The sequence below is a fragment of the Vombatus ursinus genome, unplaced genomic scaffold (assembly GCF_900497805.2).
Source record: "Vombatus ursinus unplaced genomic scaffold, bare-nosed wombat genome assembly UNPS02014772.1, whole genome shotgun sequence".
NCBI lineage: Eukaryota > Metazoa > Chordata > Mammalia > Diprotodontia > Vombatidae > Vombatus > Vombatus ursinus.
The window spans coordinates 23,648,342-23,671,015 of record NW_020954550.1 but is presented as its reverse complement, the minus strand read 5'-3'; the positions used below and the strand labels follow the sequence as shown (position 1 = coordinate 23,671,015).

At 35.1% G+C, this 22,674-nt stretch overlaps 1 protein-coding gene across 2 annotated transcripts in view; it reads left to right on the top strand.

Moving 5' to 3' along the window:
- NDUFS4 (NADH:ubiquinone oxidoreductase subunit S4) overlaps positions 1-11,568 on the top strand; it is a 121,976-nt gene extending 110,408 nt beyond the window's left edge. Inside the window, exon 5 of one of the 2 annotated variants that reach the window (XM_027863339.1) lies at positions 11,278-11,568. In XM_027863339.1, coding sequence (XP_027719140.1) covers positions 11,278-11,396 — 119 coding nt within the window. In that variant the 3' untranslated portion in view covers positions 11,397-11,568. Of the gene's footprint in view, positions 1-8,040; positions 8,256-11,277 lie in introns of those variants that run through there. The other variant, XM_027863340.1, reaches the window with a different exon arrangement.
- The last annotated feature ends 11,106 nt before the right edge of the window (positions 11,569-22,674 follow it).

Genomic DNA, 22,674 nt, shown 5'->3' with positions numbered 1-22,674 from the left:
AAGCAGTAAATAGGATCCCACCTCCTAAGAGATGAAAGTGAAAGTCTGTGGGCAAGGTAAAAAATTTCAGATATTAAGTGAAAGACCTCAGCACAGTAAGGGGGGGAAGTGTCAGCAGGAATTCTCCTGAGAGACTAAAGTGAAATAGAAAGACTTCTGCATTCAAGTTGGAGGCGGGCAGGAGTAGGGGGAGGCCTATACGCTAAAAAGAAGAGGGGAAAAAACTTTAGTGAGAAGGAAAAAAGCCTCCACAAGGGTCTCCCATTGCTTTTAAAGAAAAAAAAATTAGTGGCACTAGATTGTTGTGGTAGTGGAAAGTACCTCCTTCCCCTCTTGGAAAAGGCCTCAACTGGGTTTCTTCCATCAGAAGAATGTAACATTATATTTAACTGAGGAGTAAAGAAAAGCCCTCAACTAAGACTGATCACATTAGAGGAAAATTTTGGTTTCCACCATGAATCAAACGGCAGGAGTCAAAACCCTAACCCAAGGAAAGGAGTCTAGTTAAAGACAGACCCTTGAAGCAAAGAAAAGGTCCTGAACTTGATTTGGTCAATAGAAGAGGGGAGACAAAGAACTTAACTCTTGGGGCCTCAGCAACAAAAGTGAGTAAACAAACAAACAAACAAATAAAAAAGACTTATGATCTTTTAAAGGCCAGAAATGACTAAGACACAAAGCTCAAAGAGGAGAATAAATTAAAAACACCTAACATAAAAACTTCAAAGAAAATAACAGCTTGTCCACAAGAATAATTAGAATTCTTCAATGATGCAAAAATTAAAAAAAAATAAAATAACAGAAGAAACCTTACCCTAGTAAAACTCCCTAAAAATCAAAATAGATGAAATAGAAATTAATGACCCTAGGAGAAAACAATAATTCTTAAAGTCAAAAATGAGAAAAATTTTTTAAAAATCTAAGATCTAATATTTTAAAAATCTCACAGAAATAACATAAGAATTGAAGGATTATATGAAAGTCATGACCAAAAAAAGAACCTGAATATACTCTTTTAAGAAAACATTAAAATTACTCAGAAATATTAGAAAAGAGAAATGTAAAAATAGAATCTACTGATTATCTCCTGAAAGAAGCCCCAAAATAAAATATCCTAGAAATATCACTACTAAAATCTAGAACTTTTTTTTTTTTGCTAGGCAGTGGGGTTAAGTGACTTGCTCAGGGTCACATAGCTAGTAATTATCAAGTGTCTGAGGTCAGATTTGAACTCAGGTCCTCCTGACTCCAGGGCTGGTGCTCTATCCACTGCACCACCTCACTGCCCCCAAAACTTTCAAAAAAATACTGCAAGCAGCCAGAAAGAAAGAATTTTAATTAGTATGGAGGAAACATATTCAGGATCACACAAGATTTAGTAGCTATTACAGTAAAGGAGCAGAGAACATGGAAATGAGATATTCAAAAAGCTAAAAAAAAACCAAGCATAACTTACCCAGTAAAATTGAGGCTCTTCAGTGAAATAGAGGACTTTCAAGTGTTCCTATTACAATTGGAGCTGAAAAGGAACTTTGAAAAATAAATTCAAGTGAACAGTCAGAAGGGATTTTATAAGTATGGTCTCTTTACTTTCTAATGGAGAGTAATGTGTGTATTAAAGGATTCTTTTGGAATCCCAGTGTCACAAGGGGTCGTAGAGGTAGTCAGCTGAGACAGAAGACTTATAAATAATGTTGTAATGTTTTGAAGATGTGGTAAGAAAAAAAAAGGGAGGAAAGGCTATATTATGTGTTAGCAAATATAATTAGGTTATGCAAGTAAAACTTCATATGTAGATGAAAAGGAGGAAGTAGGTGTCCCTTAAACTTAACTTTCAGCCAAACTCATCAAAAGGGCAGAACAGACATATACACACACAGTTTGATGTAGAAATACATTCAACATAGCACGGATACAGATAGAAAAAGGGTGGGTTAAAGGGGTTAGATTCAGAGAGGGATTAGTCATAAATAGAATGAGCTTTAATCTTGGAAAGGAGATAATGAAATGAAGGTTAAAAGGAACATTAGGAAAGGGTTACAACTTGGGAAAAAACCAGTGAGGAGTACAGAGAAGAAAAAGTAAGAGAATAACATGGAGAGAAACAATTATCACAACTGTGAATGGTATGAATTCACTCATAAAACAGGTAGAGCAAAATGGATTAGCAAAATCGAACAATATGTTGTTTACAAGAAACATTCTTGAAACATAAAGACTCATACAGTTAAAATAAGGGATTGGAACAGAGTCGTCAGATGAACACTCACAAAGAAAGGCAAGAATAGCAAATACTATTTCGGATAAGACAATAGCAAAACTGCACCTTGTGGAAAAATAATAGACGCTGATTTGATTGCAGTACTTACCATATATGCATGGAATGATATAGCTTCTAAATATTTTTTAAAAGAAAAACTAAATTCTAAGGAGAGATAGTAGGGACTTTGATTTATTCTTATCATCCCATGATAATTCTAACCAAAAAATAAGAAATGAAAAATCTAAATAGAGTTTTAGAAAAATTAGATATGATACATTGCTGACAATTATTTAATGGAAATAGAAGAATATAGCTATTCTTAGCTGTGCATGGCACCTTTACAAAAATTGATCATATCTTAGGGTATAAGTTTCATCCACACATGCAGAAAAGCAGAAATACTAAAACACCCTTTATTGTCCACAGTGCCATAAAATTAGATTTAATCAAGGGCTACTGAAAAAAGTATTAAAAATCAACTGGAGACTACATAACTTAATTCTAAAGAGTTAATGGGTCAGAGAACAAATCATAGGAATGATCATTTCATTAAAGATAATAGAAACAGTGAGATAACATGCCAAAATTTTTGGAATGCAGGGAAAGCAGTCCTTAGGAGAAATTTTATATCTCTAAACATTTTTATTAAGAAAAAAAGAAAAAATAGATCAATGAATTGGGAATACAACTATAAATACTAGAAAACAAAATTTAAACAGCAAAATAGAAACTCTGAACCCAGAAATTTTTTTTAAATAAACAATTTGCTAATTTGACTAATAAAGAAAAAAACCAGATTACCAGTATCAGAAATTATGAGAATTGACAACAAATGAAGAAATAAAAGGATATTATTAGAAATTATTTTGCCCAACTGTCTGCCAATAAAACTAATGAATGAAATAAATATTTGTAAAAATATAAAATAACCAAATTAACAGAATAAAAAGTAGTGCATTTAAATAATCCAGTTTCAGAAGGAGAAATTGAACAAGCCATAAATTAATTTCTAAATAAATAAACTCCAGGATCAAATGGTTTCACAAGTTTATTTCCTCAAACATTCAAAGAAAAGTTAATTCAAATATGTTAACTTTTTGCAAAAATAGCCCAAAAGAAATTCTTCCAAATTCTCTCTAGGACATAGAAATGGTTGTGATATGTAAGCTAGTGAGAGTAAAAAAAGAAAAAGAAAACTTCTAATGAGCATTGATGCAAAATTTTTAAATAAAATTTGTCTCTTGTCACCATTCTATTTATGCATTAGAAATGTCTACTACAGCAATAAAACACAAAAAAATACACTGAGGGAATAAGCATAGGTAAAAAAGAAAATCATCTGTTTCTTTGCAGATGATATGATGGTGTACTTAAAGAACCCTAAAAAGTCAACTAAAAAAATAACTGAAACAATAATCAAACTTGCAGGATAGTAAAAAAAAAAAAATCCACAAAATTCTTTAGCATTTTTATATATTACCAATACAACCCAGACAGATAAAGAAATTGCATTTAAAACTAGTACAGAATGTATAAAACACTTGGGAGTCTACCTACCAAGAACTCTATAAATACAACTACAAACCATTATTTACAAAAAACAACAAAAATAAAAATAAAAATAAAAAACCTGACTTATGTAATTGGGAAAATACTAATTGTGGGTAAAGCAAGTCAATATAATACAAATGACAATACTACCTAAATTAATTTATTTATTTAATATCATAACAAACTACCAAAACATTAATTTCTAGAACTGGAAAAAAGAATAACAAAATTCATATGGAAGGAGGAAGGGAACAAACATTTATTAAGTACCTACTATGTGCTAAGCACTTTATACATGTTACCTCATTTGATTTTGATTTGATTGGGGGGGAGGTGAAGAGTAGAAAGCTTAATATTGAAAAGAAGTGAAATTGAAGGGGATCTAGCAATGCCACATCTCAAACTATACTACAGAGCAACAATTTTCAAAACAGAATCAGAATGTATTATTGCCCCAGTAGGCAATGAACACACACACAAGCCAGCTGCTGAGACAAGGGCTCACTATTTCATAAAAACTGCCAGGGAAATTGGATAGTGGTATGGAAATAATTAGATTTAGACAAACATCTCACACCTCATATACTGAGGTAAGTTCCAAATGAGTATTTGACCTAGATATAAAAGGTCACATTATAAATATGTTAGAGAAACATGAAAATAATACTTGTATATTGCCTAGGGGGAAAGTTCATGACTAAACAAAGGATAGGGGGAAACAAAAGATTAAATGGATAATTTTTATTACAAAAAAATTTTAAACATTTTTTGCACATATCTCATAAAACCAAAATTAAAAGGGAAATAATTAACTGAGGAAAAACATCTTTTTCACAAGTTTCTCTGGGGAAAGTCTCATTTCTGAGATATAAAAGAATTTGTTCAAATTTATAAGAATAAGAGCCTTTCTTTAATTGATAAATGTAGGATATGAACGAGTAATTCTCAAAGGAAGAAATATAGGCTGCTATAACCACATGGGGAAAAATGCTCTAAATCACTACTAATTAGGAAAATGTAAATTAAAGCAATTTTGAGATTCCATCTCACACCCATCAGATTGGCAAAGATGACAGAAAAAGAAAATGATACATTTTAGAGGCACATTAATACCGTATTAGTGGAATTGTGAATAGATATAATCATTTTGGAGAGCAATTCAGAATTATACGAAAAAGTTACTAAACAGTGCACATTGCTTTGTCTGTGCCCAAAAGTAATCACAGAAATAGGAAATGGGCATATATGTAGAAAAATATTTATAGCGGCTATTTTTATGGTGGGCAAAAAAACAAACAAACAAAACAAAAAACTGGCAACTAAAGGAATGCCCATAAGTTGAGGAATGGATTATTATGAACAAGATGGAATACTATTGTAAAATGAGGAAATAGAGGCATTGAAAGGCATATGTGAACTACTTCAGAGTGAAGTTGAAATAGGTTTATAACATCAACATTATAAAAATGAAAATTTTTTAAGATTTATAAACTGACAAAGAATGAACAAAATGAGAACAATTTATATAATAATAGCAGCACTGTGAAGACAGCTTTGAAAGATCTAAGAACTATGATTGGTATAGTTACCATTCACATTTCCTATTTTTTCTTTTCTTTTTTTTTTTGGCTAGGCAATGGGATTTGCCTAGGGTCACACAGCTACTGTTATGTGTCTAAGGCCAGATTTGAACTCAGGTCCTCCTGACTCCAGGGCCGGTGCTCTATCCACTGCACCACCTAACTCTCCCCTTCCCCCACCTTTTTTGAAAAAACAATCTGTAATGAAACATGCTATCTACCTCCTGAGAGAGAGATGACAGATTTATTTTTCATACATCCAATGAGGGATTTTATTTTATTTGACTATGCATAATTTGTTACAAGAAATTAAAGGGGGTGAGGGTTCTCCAGTGGAATAAGGTAGAAGGGAGAGAAAATAGATTTTTGTTCACTTTTTTAAAAAATAAATAATAATAGAGAGGTTGGGGATGTTATAGATGTGTAATGTTGAATTACTTTCAGATGAAGTTACTGGATTGTTCATTTTTAGTTGTTTTATGTTAATGTAGGAAAACTTTCAAGGAGCAGGGATAATCTGTACATATTTATAATGTAAAAACAAAACACATCAATATAACTTTTTTAAAATCAACTTCAGAAGTACTATGTAGTTAGACAACACATTCCCTAAATAAGATGAACATTTTTGTAGAACACAAGCTCAATATAAGTTACTCATGTGCCGTCCCCCAAAATAAAAAAGCTAAAGCAATCTTGGGTTTCATTAAAAGAATAACTTCTAGGATTAAAGAGGTGATGGGCCCTCTGTAATTAGAGCACATCTGGAATATGGTTGTCATTTCAGGACTGAACTAAAAGATTTTGATAAGTAACATTGAGTGTAGGTTAAACAGAGTAGTGAAGGAGCTCAAGTCCATTTCACATGGGAACCAGTGGGAGGAACTTGGGATGTTTAACTTGAAGAAGAGAATAAAGTAGAGGTGAGGAGTCTAAGGAATTTGAGTTGTTCTGTTTGTACCCGGAGAGCAAAACTGGGGGGGTGGGGAAGGAGAGGAAAGGGGAGTTGAGAAGTTGCAAGTTTAGGCTTGATATCAGTAAAAACTTCCTATTAGAGTTATCCCAAAGTAGAATTGGCTGCCCTGGGAAGTAGTAAGTTCCCCCTTATTAAAGGTCTTCAAGTAGATACAGGATGATTCATTTGTTTGATATAGTATAGTATAGTGGAGGTTCTGGTCCAGTTATGGGTATGTATATTTGTGTATTTAAAATATGTATCTTGTGCATATACATTCACACATATTTTGAATTTTATACATACAATTTTATACATTACACACACAAAAAGTCCTTCCCAACTTTAAAATTATGAGACTATATAATAACTTTAATCTTTGTACCTGATTACTTTTCTCAGCTGTTAAATAGCAAATGTAGAATAATTTGTACTTTCTACTTTGAAATATGTGTTTATTTTTGCAAAATAGGCAAATCAAGAATAGTGAAGAAAATTTAAATGGATAGAAAATAGTTCCTATGAGAAAAGAGTAAAAAGACCAAGGTTGCTTAGCCCAAGAAGAGGTTAATTATGTCTCCTTTGAAATGTTTTTTATTCAGATTCATTGGCAGTTGCCTACATCTCCAAGGAGGGCTCAAGAAGAATTAGACTTAAGTGAACACAGGCAAGATTTTGATTAGACATTAAAAAGAACATTGTGACATTTAGAAAGATACAACATTGGATTGGATTTTTAAAAGAATTTAGAGGGGCAACTAAGTGGCACAGTGGATAGAGCACCGGCCCTGAAGTCAGGAGGACCTGAGTTCAAATTCAGCCTGAGACCAAACACATGATACTTACTAGCTGTGTGACCCTGGGCAAGTCCCTTAACCCCAATTGCCTAAAAAAAAAATAAATTTTAAAAATTAAAAAAAAAAAGAAATTAGAGAATGTGTCCCACAAGATCCTGAATATTTTTGACATGTACCTGTTAGATTCCAGATGGTCTCCTTTCCCGCTCTATCAATTTGCATATGGGTATAAATATCCACCTTTCTCTTCATTTTCCTGCTCCAGACATTAAAGATTTCAGTTCTTAGTACATGGGCTCTGGCATCAATGTTGAATATTAGGGGCAGCTAAGTGACACAGTGAATAGAGCTCCAGCCTTAGAGTCAGAAGGACCTGAGTTCAAATCTGGTCTCAGACACTTGACACCTACTAGCTGTGTGACCCTGGGCAAGTCACTTAACCTCGATTGGCTCACCAAAAAGGCCAAAAAAAAAATCAATATTGAGTATTTGCCACAACAAAATTACTTTAGAATTCATATGTCAAACGACAGAGGCTTGGAAATATTTGCCTAATGTGTAATCATCAGTCAGAACAATAGAAAACTTTGAATTTGAAATTAACCCATTGGCTATACCTTAGAATCTGAGACAGGACAAGCCAGCTTTAGTCTGGCTTTGGATCTTTATAAGAAATAGGATTTATACTCCCGTTCGTTGTTTGTCCTTCGTTCTTAAAGATTATACTCTACTGACCTTACAAAGAACCAGACTACTAAATATGTATTTGTATTAGATGTATTGACATTTCTTCATGATAATAAATGAACCTTAAGGTTTTTTCTTAAGTCATGAATTCTGTTTTTATTGTATATTAGTTGTATTCTTTAACACTATTGGTATGCTTTTTTCCAGGCTGGAGTTATCACGTTCAAGAGAGAAAGGTCCCCAAACCTAAATCCAAGTCTTACGGCGCAAACTTTTCTTGGAACAAAAGAACAAGAGTGTCCACCAAATAGGTCGGCACTGACTATATCTCTGTGTCTGTGAATAAAGTCAGCTGTGCAGTATTTATAGTCCATGTATAATACATCTCTTAATCTCCTAATAAATTTGACCTTTAAACTACAGATGCATCTTGTGGTGTCTATTTAAAATGTTTTTGATGTCTCAAATTGAACCTGTTACTAACTTCCTATATATAGAGCAGATTTGAGATGTTCATACCTCTAGGAAGTCTTTGTACTTGGAATCTTTTAAAAGGAATGTTTGAAATTAGCTGCAACATTGAAGATTGTGGCTTGCCTTTCATAGCCATTTTAAAATGAATGTGTTTAAAAACCACCACCATCCTAGAGGTGGAATTGTTGTCTTAAAGGTTCTCTTTTATCATACATAGAAGAAAAATTCATCCTAATACAATATGGTAAGCCTAAATCCCTGTCTACCCTTTTCAGATTGGATCCTCATGTACATCTTTTAGCTTGACTGACTTGTATGCCATTAAAAATCACTTTCAGAAGTATCCATCTGTAGTCTGAATGAAAGCAAAGCAGGTCTTCATAGTTCTGATCAAGTCAGTGGAAGACTCTTTCTCTCAGATGTAAAGGCTCAACTAAATATTTAATGGTTCACCTGCTTTTTTGATATTCAGAGTTCTAGGTATGATATTCTACTGTGTCATCTTCTATACAGAACAAAAGTGAGGACCTTTTATGGGCAAAATTAATTACAATTTGAATTGTTTTTATTAGACTGGTGTAATTAGTTGAATTTATATTGTCTTTCACCCTCTAGGTACTGTTTGAATATACCAGAACCACCTGGAAAAATAGGGTCATTTTGAATAACGCCATGTGCCTTATACTAAATAATATTTTTTGTTGTGTACTGATATTTTAAGTAGATCAATAAAGAATGTTTTGCAGATGTTCAGCACAATGTCATGAAATTCTTGCTCCTCTTGACCCCAGAGGACAGAACTAGGGGCAGTGGATGGAAATCATAGAATGATGGGTTTTGGCTCAATTTAAGATAAAATTTCTGCCAATTAAAACTGTCTCAAAATGGAGTTGGCTATTTTAGGCTGAGGTAGTGAATTCCCCCCTCTCTGTCTCCGGCAAAGGCTGCATGACCACTTGTTGAATATCATGTAGGAGAGACCCATTTTCAAGTACAAATTAGACTATATGGCCTCTGGGCTCCCAAATCTGTGATTCTGTATAATTTTTATTTCTAATAGCAATACAATATGTACTAAACCAGAGTTATAACCATTTTTCTGTTACTGCTAAGAGTGTAAAATGCGAAGTAAATATTTTCATTGACCTGTTCACTTGATGCAATTTAAGAAAGCTCATCACATTAAAATAAAAATGGTCCAGCAGCTCGTCAGACTCCTCAATGCCTCCCTTAGCTAAGAAATTGGTCTTGACCAACTGGATGAAATGTTGAATGCAACTAAGAACTGACCTAGCCCAATCCCAGAGCTATGAATTACTTGGGGACAGTCAAAACTAGTTAAAAGGAAGACTATCAAAATCAAATGAAGAAAGAACCCATACATACACACACACTTCTGATTATTTTGTATAACAAACTTGACCCTCCCAGTTGACACCACTCCTGAGCCTTCCCCAGCCTCCTCTATAGACTTTCCCAAGAGAAATGTAATTGAAATCCCCTTGCCTCCGTTAAGGATCCTAGTTTTTGCTACTTTGGTAGTGTTCTTCATTTCAGTTCAATTGTGGATTGATATTTTAAGTAGATCAATAAAAATGTTTTACAGATTTTCAGTACATCATGAATTCTTGTTCTTGACCCCAGAGGACAGAACTAGGGGTTGCTGGAACTCACAGAATGATGGATTTTGGTTCAATTTAAGGGAAAACTTCTGCCAATTAAAACTGTCTCAAAGTGGAGTAGGCTATCTTAGGCTGAAGTGGTGGATTCCCCCTCCCTAGAGGTCTTCAGGCAGAGGCTGCATGACCACTTGTTGAATATGATGTAGAAGGGAATCCTTTTCAGGTATAAATTAGATTAGATGGCCTCTGAGCTCCCAATTCTGTGCTTCTGTGAAATTCTTATTTCTAATAGGAATTTAGTATGTACTAACCAGAGTTATAACCATTTTTTTTTCTGTTACTGCTAAGGATATGAAATGCTAAATTTTCCCCCATAATTGTTTTTCCCAAAAATGCAATTGGACTGTTTACTTGATGCAATTTAAGAAAGCCCAGTGGATTAAGATAAGAATTTTGTGATTTCATTCTCCTGCCCCTGAAAGCTATATCTCTATCCATCTCTAGATAGATAGATACATAGATACATAGATAGATAAATATTTAAATAACCTTTTACAGGTACATTTTTGCATAGCCTTAAACTTATACAATAAATTAAGCCTTTAATTTCAGATAAAAGGTAAAATTGGATTTTAAAACAGTTCTATAGAAATGTTGAGAGAAACGATGCTAAGCTGGGGTTAAAGTGACTAGCAGATATCAAGAGCATACTTATAATCCTGATGTTTCCACAAATATTTATTCAATGTCCTGCCCTCTTTTTTTTTTTTTAATATAAAATGTTACAACGTTTTCCTTTCTGTTCTTATTCCACCAAAACTGATTTCATAGCCAACTTTTACACTGCCGGAAAGTCTTGTTCCAACTCTTTGGTAGTCCCAATATGCTATTCCCCTTATCTACCTGTGTCTATATTAGGATCTATTGCTTTATCTGCAATATGAGGAACAATAATAAGGTACTTTTATGAGCAAAGTTGATTACTATTTGAATTGGTTTTGTAAGTCTGATGCCTGGGGAACATTAGTTAAATTTCTATTGTCTTTGCTTTCTGGATGTTGTTTGACTGGGTGTGTCAAGACCACCTGAAAAAAGTAATTTTCAATAACCCCATCTCCTTTATACTAAACAACTTTCTAAATCTATTATCTTGAGTTTAAAAGTTTTCTTGACAAAGTATACATAATGGGCAAATCTAAACATTTACTAACAACTTTTTTCTACCCTGTTGTCATACTACAGTTAAAGATTAATTTTAGGCTATAGAAGTCTTGATTTATCTTTGTCATAGGCTCAGATTTTTCCCACCATCTTTAAATATTGACTTTGTATTGGAACTCTATCTTAGAATCAGAGGATCATGGATTTAGAGCTGGAAAGCCCATGGAGTTCAAGGAAAGCATCTGGATCTGGAAGGGGCTCGAGAGACCATGTAGTCCAAAACCACTCACTGCACTTTACCAGTGATGAAACTGAGGCCCATGGAGTGACCTGGCCAAGGCCACGCAGAAAGCGACCGAATCCAGATCCATAGCTTCTCACTCCAAGTGTGTACTCTGCTCACTGTACCACACTGCCTCCCTTTTCTTTGATTTTGACTGTAAGTCATGTCTAATTAAATGCCAGATGTTTGATATTAGTCAAGATTTGAGTACATTTAATGATAGATTGTACAGTAGCAGATGATCCAATGATTACTCCAAGGTCAAGGGTTCTGAATCGTGTGGGGGGGGAGGGTGTGTGATGGACCTCTTCTGAGTAATGCTTTTAATTGCATAGAATAAAATACATAGGATAACAAAGGAAAACAAAGTTTAGTGAAAATAAAGCTGCATTTTTTTAAGCATCCAAGTCATTGGTTCTCTTCTTTCACCTTCTTCCTGCACAGTCAAAAAAACTTAAGCAGTTACTCTGAATGCAATGCACTGGACTAAGCATTACGAGTAAGACCACAAAGTATTAAAAACAAACAAAAAAAAAAGCAGTACTGGACTAGAAATTAGGTGACCAGAGTCCTGGTTTCATCTTTGCCATGAACTAATTCTGTAACCTTCAATGACTTTTCCTCTCTGGGCCTTAGTTTCCTTACATGTAAAATGAGCAGGTTAGACTGCTCCTAAGACTGCTTTAAGGTCCCCTCCTGCTCAAAAATTCTTTCATTATATTACTTTTCCCTTTAGACATTTCAAGGATTTTTCCCAAAGCAACATCAATGAAAAGGACATTTCCTAAATCATAGACACACTTATAAAAACGTTAAGAAAGTTAAGAACAACTTCAAGGTCATCCCCAGTCAGACTGAATTCTATTTAAAGTACAGAGATCCTATTTAACACTGAGTTTTGAACCCTTAATTCCAATTAGAACAAGTAAATGAAGAATTAAAGCCCTTAAATTATTTGTCTGAAACAAAATAATGTGGCCAGAAATAATTTTCTTATAGAGTAAGAGCTATGGTGTGAGAAGCAATAAGGGAATTGTTCATTCTAAGACAATGGTACAAATCCTTTGCCATCTGTTTTTCCATCTGCAGTACTTATAGAGGAATATTAGTTTGCAGGTCACCATAAAAAAATCACTGGGGCTTTGGTTTTGTTATGAAGTTTTAGAAAGACAAATCTTAAGATCTAGAGAAAAAAACAAAATTTTAATTGCCCTTTTAGTTGATTGCTCTTCTCTATTTTTATAAGAATTCATCTCACATCTATTTATCCCTCTTAGCTCTGGTTTTGTATCTCCATATCTGCTGGCTGGTTCTACATAGACTTTCACCTCATTGTTTTTTAAAAAATAAAATTTGAGTAATACATATGTGTGTGTGTGTGTGTGTGTAGTTTTTACATCACCAAAATTTTTCCCAGTATCTCTTCCCTTCCACCCTGCCACAGAGTCAGCCCATATGACAATTTTTTAATATTTAATATTTATTTAATATTTTTGAGAGGAAGAAGAGACAAAAAAATCAGCAAAACTGATCAAAAAAGTCTGAAGACCTCTCACCTCTGGAAAGGAGTGGGATTGGGGTGTCTTCTCATGTCTCTTTGGACATATGCTTGTTCCTTGTAATTTTGCAACATTCTCTTTGGTTTATGGTAATTTTTCTTTATATTGGTTTTTTGGCTCTGTTTCAGTACCCATCAGGTCATATAAGTCTGTCCATGCTCCTCTATAGTCATGTTCCTTGTTTCTTACAACATAGTTCCATTACATTCATGAACCACAATTTGTTCAGCCATTCCCAAGTCTATAGACATTTACTTTGTTTCCAATTCTTTGCTAATACAAAAAGTGCCACTATAAATATTTTGTGTATATGTAATTTTCCTTTTTATCAGAGAAATCCTTGGAATATATGCCTGGTAGTGGAGTCTCTGGGTCTAAGGGTTATAGACATTTTAGCACCTTTATTTGTGTAATTCCAAATTGATTTCCACAATGGTTGTGTTGATTCAGTTCTACCAGAAATGTATTAGTGTACCTATATTTCTACAATCTTCCTACTGAAATTACTTTCTGTTTACACAGTATATGTCTTGTGTATACAGTTTTTGCATGCTGTCTCTCGTTAGAATGTGAGCTCCTTGAGGGCAGAGACTGCTTTTTAATCCCCAGAACTCAGCATATTGCTTCGCACAGAATATAAGTGCTTAAAAATTCAAATCCTATATCAGACACTGTGTAACCCAAGGTACTGTCTGCCTCAGTTTTCTCATCTGTAAAATCAGGATAATAATAGCACTTACCTTCCAGGGTTGGTGTGAAGATAAAATTCAATAATATTTGTAAAGCTTTTTTGCAAACTTTCAAACACTATGTAAGTGCTTTTAAAAGTTAAGTTTTAAATGTTTATTGATGTGACTGTGTCTTTTGTCATCTTTGCCAATTTGCTTTGTTTAAGGTGAAACCTTGGGGTTGTTTTGATTTGCCTTTCATCTTTATTATTATTATCTCATTATTATTCTCTCATTTTATTTACAGCATTTTTCTCATGTGGTTTTTGTTTTCAATTCTTTTGAGAACAGTTTGTTCACATTCTTTGCCCCCTTAACCATTGGAGATTGACTTATGGGTCTTATATATTTCTTTTGATTGTCTGTATATTTTGGATACTAAACCACTATCTGAAATATTTAATACAAAGATTTTTTCCAACATTTGGCTCATATTACTTTAAAACTCTTTCTTTCCTACTTAGAAACCTTTAGTGCTTCTCTGTTGCTTACAGGTTATATAAAGTCCAAACTCCTTAGCTTGGCATTCAGATTTCTTTATGACATCTATCTCCAATTTTCCATTCCAACTTTTTCTCCATAGTTGTCCTATACAAGAATCCTTGGTTTTGGTCAGAGTGGTTTACTTGTCAATTGAACGTACCTACTGGGTTTAGTTCGATGTTAGAAGGCACTGGGCTAGGTGCTGGAGATAAAATGGGGAATAACAACATAGCCCCTGCTTTCATGTAGCTTATCCACCCACCTCTCTCAACTCCTATAACCACCCCCTAATTCAGATTGTTATCACTTCTCTCCTAGATTATTGTAATTGCCTCATTTGAGGCAGTTAGATGGCATAGCTATTAGAGTACTATATACTCTCTTTAAACTCCCCTTTTGTTTGAGTTCAAATTTTCAAATTTCTAGCTTTGTGATCATCACTTAACTTCTTTCAGACTCAGTCTCCTAATCTGTAAAATGAGGATAATAGCATCTACTTCACAGGATTGTTGTGAAGATCAAGTCAGATAATGTATTAAAAGTGCTTTACAAATCTTAATAATTGCTATATTAATGTTAGCTATTATTTACCTGCTTCCAGTCTCTCCCATTCTAATCCATCCTCCATGCAAAGCCAAAATAATCTTTCTAAATTATAGATCAGATGTCACTTTCCTGTTAAGAAACCTCCAGTGCCTCCCAGTTGCCTATACAAATTTAGCCTGCCCTTTAAGTCCTCCGCAATCTGGTTCCCACAAACTTTTTCATCCTTTCATATTAATTTTCACAAATTCAGTTCTAGCCAAACTGGACTTCTAAGTGTTCCCTGAATTCAACATGCCTCCTTGTGTTCCCCTTGCCAGGAATGCACTCCCACCTCAACCAAGCAAGGCATTAGTAATACACAAAACAAACTCCAAAGTAGATTGTGAAGAGGGGCTTAAATGGAAAGGGGGGGAAAGGGTAAGAACCTGTGATTGGGCTGTGTGCAAGGCAGAAAGAAGAGAGGGCAACAGAAGCAGATTAATCATCTAAAACTTTAAAAGTCTTTTAATGTAAAAGTTTTAACTTAAAAGTTTTTGCACAAACAAAACCAATGCTACTAAAAGAAAGGAAGTAGGTACATAGAGGATGGGGGGAATCTTTGCAGCAAATTCCCTGATAAAAGTCCTATTCCCAATATAACTGATTAAGACTAAGAACCACTCCCCAAGTGATGAATGGCCTTCTTCCTCAGAGGAAAAAAATCCAGTAACCATATAAAATATTTTTTCCAGATAACTTAATAAATTAGAAAAATTCAAATTAAAGCAACTCTAAGGTTCTACCTCACATCCATCACATTGGCAAAATTGATTTTTAAAAAAATGGAAAATGACATGCTGGAAATCCTGGGGAGGAGGGGAGTGAGGGAAGAGAGCATTAATGCACTGCTAATGGAGCTCTGAATTATTATAGCCATTCTGATGGGGTGAGGGCCCAAGCCAAGACCTTTGCCCCTCAACCCAAAAAGAATTTGGGTCCCATTTGTTTATGGGCCCTAGAAAACCCTTAGACTATCCTTGAATTCTTTTACTTGATCAAGGGAAGTCCCTATCATTTGCCTGAGGCTATAATCTTATCAACTGGCCTTTCACTATGCCTACACCCAATCTCCCAATTCTCTGTTACCCTTAACCTAGTCCAGTCCTCCATTGTCTATTATCTCCAGATGGCCCCCAGCCACTTTCCACTCTTGATCCTATCTGGAACCCATTTTACCTCCCAGTCACTCCCATCAAGATCCTCCCTAAACCCCTCATTCAGTCACCCCAGCTTACTGTCCACCCCCATCAAGATCCTCCCTAGACCCCTCCTCACAGTCACCCCAAACTATTTGGCTACTCCTAGATCCCCCCACAGTCTTTCTGTATGTAAGGTCCATCTTGCCTCCATTAAGGGGCTCAGATTCATTAAGAGTCTAGCCAAGGACTCAGATTCTTAAAATCTAGCCAATATCTCACGAATGTTCAGATTCCTTAAGAGTCTGGCCAATATGACGGATCTTTAATAAATCTTCTCTTTGACTGAAAGAAGGATTGGGTTGAATTCACTCAGGCAGGACACACATGATTTTGGGGTCCCCACACCCTAAACCCTTAAACCTCAACAATTCTAGAAAACAATTTATAACTATGCACAAAAAAGTTACTAGACTGTACATACCCTTTGACCTAGTGATACCATTTACCAGGTGTATACCCCGAGGAGATTAAAGAAAAGGATCCACATGTACAAATATATGTATAACAGTTCTTTTTGTCCTGAGGGACTAGAAACAGGAGGTTTCAGAGAAACCTGAGAAGACTTGTCTGAACTAATGCAAAGTTAAGTGAGTAGAATCAGGAGAACAATCTGTACATGGACAGCATACAGTGTTGTGGCATTGTAAAGATAAACATCTTTGAAAACTTAAGAACTCTAATCAACACAGTGACTTCTCTTGACTTCAGAGGACCTTGTCTGCCCATCTCCTGACAGTGAGGTCATAAACTCAGGATACAGATTGAGTCATATATTTATATGACATGGCCAATGTGGGGGATTAGTTTTGCTTCATTATGCATATTTGTTACAAAGGTTTTACTTTTTTAATGTTATGGGGGAATAGAAGGAAAAGAAAATATATTTTATTAATTGAAAAATAAAATTAATTTTTAAAATGCATTCTTTTTAGTTTTATATTAAATTTTGTCTTTGCTCAAATAAATTGATGGGCTGTCTGTACACAGGTAGCTGATTTTGGAATGATTCCCACATCAGTAATTAGTTGTTTCCTTTCTATTAAAATGAAACCAATTTTTAAAAAATTGTTTAGTGGCCTATTTGGGCTACCCACACCCCCAACACTCACTTGAAGGTTGGGTCTCCTGAGGAATGACTGCCAAAGTTTCAAGGTACTTTGTGGGTCTTCACTCCTAAAACTATATAGCTTAAAACCTGCACCAGTATGTTTGCCTTTTGATAGTCAGCTAGAGGTCCCAATTAGCTGTTCGCTGTCTCCTAATATTTTTCTCAAAGTACTTATAATACATAAGTAAGGCTTTTGTAAAGGATACACGCTTTAGCTTCTCGTTTCCTACCCTTGAACTACATTTGCCAACATGTTTTTGGGCTTCCTCTCTTATATCCACCTTGCATTGAAGCTGCCAGATATAAAGGTATGTGTTTAATTTGGAGTATTGTATCAAATTCTTCGTATTCTTTATCTTTCTAATTATCTTCTGCAACAAATACTGGCAAGTAATCTGAAAACATTTCCATGATGAAATTTCTGTAAATGCTTATTATCACTGTAATACAAGATAACTAAATATCCCATAAAATCACATTCCTTGTTACATTCATTGCATGATAAAACCCTCTCTCCAACTCACTTTCTAGGGAGAAACTTATAAGCCATCTTTCCATTTAGCTACAACTCCTGCATTGTGGTTTCAGTTATAGCAATAATATTAATATTAATTGAATACTGTGAAAAATTATTTTTCTCTATCTTGGAAACTCAGATCTCCACCCCCACCCTTCTGCTCCAAAGTTCTTCAGAAGGACATTACTGATAATAAGATCGCATTGAATCTTCTTATCCTGGTCAAACCTGACCCAAGTCTGAATTGGTTTTATCCTACTCAGGATAAATGTTGAAAACAAAAAATAAATAAAAATTACCATAAAAAAAGAGCTGAAAAAAAGTTTCTTCTTTCATTGGAGAGATGGAGGACTTTGGATGTGTAATGTTGTGTATGATGTCAGATGTGATTATTGTGTTGGTTGATTTTCCTGAATCATTTAATCTTTTTAAAAATTTTTGTTACAAGGGAAGATCCACTGGTTATGAAAGAAAGGTCACTAGGTATAGCATGTGACATAAAAATAAAAAGTAGAGAGATGATGCCAATAATTTGCCCATTGTTTCTTATTCTAACTACATTGGTTTTGTTCATGAAAGAGATTCTTAATTTTATGTAAGAATGGTCTGTTTTGGGTTTTCTGTGAGCACTAGTTCTTACAAATGTTTTCTTTCTTTATAGTTGTAAAGTTCTCTATTCTTTTAAAAACAATGCAGCTTTTAAATTTAAGTAAGCATTTTGATCTTATTGTGATATATATTATAAGATGTTGGTTTGAACCTATAAAGTGCTTTCTAGTTTTCTTAGCAGTTCTTGTGGAATCCAGAGACCTTAACCTGATAATTCATTATTGGGTTTACTGAACATTCTGCATTCAGTTGTTTCAGTTTCTACTTCCCTATTTTTTAACCATTACCAATGAGTTTTGATTATGAATGCTTGACAATATAATTTTACATCTGAAAAATCATGTTCTACTCTCATTCCTGCAATATTTCATTATTTCCCTGGAGATTTATCTTTTTTTATCTGAATGAATTTTGCTATTTTTGTGTCTAGCTCTTATATAATAATTTCTTGGCAGTTTGGTGTAGCACTAAATCTGTAAATTAATTTAGCTAGTATCTTCATTTTTTACTCTATTGGAGTAGCTAAATCATAAACAATCTCTCTTCATTTATGGAAGTCTCCCTTTATTTCTGTAAAGAGCATTTTGAAATTGTGTTCATATAAGTCTTAAGTATGTCTTTGTAGGGTCACTCCCAGATAGTTTGTAGTTCTTTTGAATTACTTTCCTCTTCCCTTTATTTCTTCCCTTTTTTGGGTAAAGTTTTCCACTTTAAAGGTGCACGTTGCTATAAAAAAATATGGTGGAACCTCAGGAGCAATTTTTGAACTAGCTAAACCCCTCATTGCACCCCCATGAGAAATACTTGTGGAACCATACAAATTTAAAGAATATTAGCCCTTTTTCACTGTTTTCAGGACATTGGGAAACTATGTTATCTAAAGTAATAGGATACAAAAGGAGAATGGAAAAAAGTATCAACCTATATAGGTAGGGAACAATGGTTGTGGAACATTGCATACACTGTCAGACTCAGTTGCTGGATTGTTCAGTTTTACTGAACTGCTTTTCCCCATTCTTTTTTATTCTTTCTCACTGGGTATAGGAGGGATATATTTAGTAATGGAAGTTACATAAATACAAAAATATGTCAATAATAATTAAAAATTAAGGAAAAAACAATGAAATTTGCTAGAAAGTCACTGAACCAGCATTGTACTATCCAGACACTGTTTATTTTTGCACTATGGGGGCTAATCAAAATGAGACTCTGACTCTAGATAAAGGGAATGGGGCTAAGGTGGAATCATGGCCAGGGGTTCCACTTTGGCTTTGTGTAATTTGTACAGACCATTTCTCCTACCTAAGTAATGCCACCTGTCTCATTATTCGTGATTTGGCTCTATTTTATGGCTCTTTTAATTTTTCATTGTCAGTCAATATGCATTTATTAAATGCCTACTATAGGTCAGGCACTGTATTAGGCAAAAGAGAGTCCCAAGCCTCAAGGAACTCACAATCTGGTGAGGGAGAAAACAAGCAAACAAATATGTACAAACTAAAGGATAAATAGGAAATAATTTTTAAAAGGGAAGACACTAGAATTAAGAATTAAGAAGATGGAATTTTAGCTGAAGGAAGCCAGGAGGCAGATATGAGGAGGGAAAATGTTCCAGGCATGGGGGACACTCAGAGAAAATTCCCTGAGCATAGAGATGGAGGGTCTTGTTCTTGGAAAAGCCAGGAGGCCAGTGTCACTGAATCAAAAAATAAGTAGCAAGAAATAAGGTATAAAAAGACTAGAAAGGAGAAGAAAGGCAGGCTAGGTTATGATGACTCTGAATGTCACTTGACATTCTTTTGAAAACCATTTTTTCATATATTTTGACAACTTGAGAGACAAAGGGGCAAGTGGATTGAAAGCCTGCCTTGGGGCCATGATTGTGGTCTGAGTCCATTCCTTTCCCTATCTAGGGGAAAGAGAAAAGAGAAATTGCCTCTCTTCCAATGAGAAACAAGGACATGGGAAATATCTTCTTTCTGTATCCTCTACATTCCTGGTCCTGGGTTTAACATGGTAAGAAATAGATAAAGATCTGATTCTGTGAAGTTCTTCCAGTGAAACTCTGCTTAGCTCTTGCTCACCCCAAATATTATGACATTTACAAAGAAATATGACACTCTCTTTGTGTTGCTGTGTGAACCAATTATGTGTATTTCCTGGTCTAAGCAGCCTGAAGTTTGAGATAAAGAAACATATTCTCATCCATGAAGCTAGCTTTGAGAAAATACAAAAACATTTACAAACCTATAGACAAGTTTGTAGAAATCTCCAATTAAAAATACATACATGCCTGAGTGGTGTTAATCATCCTAGGAGTGAACATGCAGGAATTACAATCACTAGGTATGGCCTGGAACTTCACAAAAAGACAAACAGCAACATCATAAACAGAGATATGGTCATTCCTTTTTTTTTTTTAACTTATGAACATTGTGCTTTTTTTCACTTCATGGGCACAAAACAGTTGTAGTGCTCAGTGTTTCCATTCCTTCTGTCATCTGCATTATATGACCATGAATCTCCATGTGGAACCAAGCAAGGTGAAAAAAATGTTGGCAGATGATTTACGCAGAAAGGAAATCTGCAGAAACCAAAGAATAAGATACTTTTGTAGTTTTCCATGATTGTGTAAAAAACCCCAAAATTCTTAGCATATCATTTTTTTAAATGAAACATCGGCTGTCTGGTGTGACTAGGCTTCCTGTTTATAAATATATGCAAAAAATATTGAGTATCCATTCAGATAATTTTCTAATTCAATGCAAGTGAATCATCAAAGAGGCAGTGTGGGACAGGGGGAAAGAGCACTGGAGTCATGGGACTTAGATTCAAGTCTTGGCTGTGCCACAGCTACATGACCTCGGCCAAAGCTCTTAACTTCCCCGATCCTCCATATAACTATAAAATGATACAGTTGGACTAGATGGTCCCTGAGGTCTTTTCTAATTCTAGATGATCCTATGATCCTCTCTATCATCCATTGTGTCCTTAGGTTTCTGACTGCTTTAAAAAAGAAATCCCATAAATGCTTTAATTCATGAGAGAGGAAGAGGAAAGAGGGTGCTAGTTTGGGGCATCCTTCAGTTATGCAACAAATATAGCTGGGACATTTTTTCTTTTTTTTTGTGGGGGGAGGAAATAAAGGAAAGACTTCCTCACTCGATAATTCCTCTCTCCCATCTCCATATCTATGCTTATGCTGACTCCAGTGGCAGGGGTCTCTGAAGTCTTTGCCACACCCAAGGTAGTAATCTATTTCCTTTCCAATAACCAAAAATGGGTCTTAGTTTCTATGTGGTTGAGAAGAGACAAGGGTCATAATATCTTGCCTCTTTCAGAAATGATTGGGTTTTGTGGTTTGTCTTTCAAAAGTTCGGGCCAAATAGAGGAACTGGGAGAATTGGTTATATAAGAACAAGATAATGGGGTGTGTGGGGCAGGGTGGGGGGGAGAGACACAGCAGAGGACAAGTTTAGAGTCAAAGGACCTAGATTTGAATTCCAGCTCTGCTCCTCACTACCTGTGACACCTGGAGCAAATCCCTCTCCAGACCTCAATATTCCCTCATCTAAGAGGGTTGAACAAGATGCCCTCTAAAGTCCCTCCCAGTTCTAAATCTGTGATCCTGTGGGACATATTGAAGAACAATGTTGTTGTGGTCACAGGGGGTGCAGTTATTTCCCAATCATTTCAAATCACGGCTGTGATCTTCTTGCCGGGACACAAGGCGGGGATGATGGGGAAGGAAGTCAGCCTCCCTTTGTTTGAGTCACCATCCTTCTGTCAAACCAGCCATATGTCTAGCCATCTTCAACCCCCTACTATATTTTCACTTTTTCCCATACCCACTCCCTACCCCCAGCGTATTTTCTTAGTACCTCTTTCCACAGGGTTACCCTCTGTATCCCCTTTACCAAGGGCAAAGACAAAACAGTAAAGAGAACAATAAAGTGACATGTCCCAGGTCATCAAAGGCTCATAGGATGTTGGAACTGGAAAGCACTGGAGATAACAGCTGGTCTAGTCCCATCATTTTACTAAGGAAACTGGAGCCCAGATAATCAGAAGGCCAAGATTACCAAGGGAATATGAGGCAGAGCTAAGATTTGAACCCAGGTCTTTTGACATCAAAGTCACTACACAATGTTCTAGTTGGAACAGCATTTTAATGAACTACACCCAAGTCCCATTGGTTCCAGATTTGTACTCTTAGAAATTTTTTATATTCTTACCCAAGTATCCCAGAGTTTAGAATATAAACTCCTTGAGGGCAGACACTATTTTTTGTTTGTTTGTTTGTCTGTTTGTTTTTTTGTCTCTGTATACTTAGCATCTGGCACAGTATCTTGTCCATAGTAGGCACTTAATAAATGCTTGTTGGATTGTATTAGATTAAAATAAGAAATATTTTTCTATAACCATGTATTAAACATACACCTTCTCAACTTGAGTACCTAAAAGCAGTTTATAGGCAGCTGAGATGCCAGTGAATCTCAAATGGAAAGGAGAA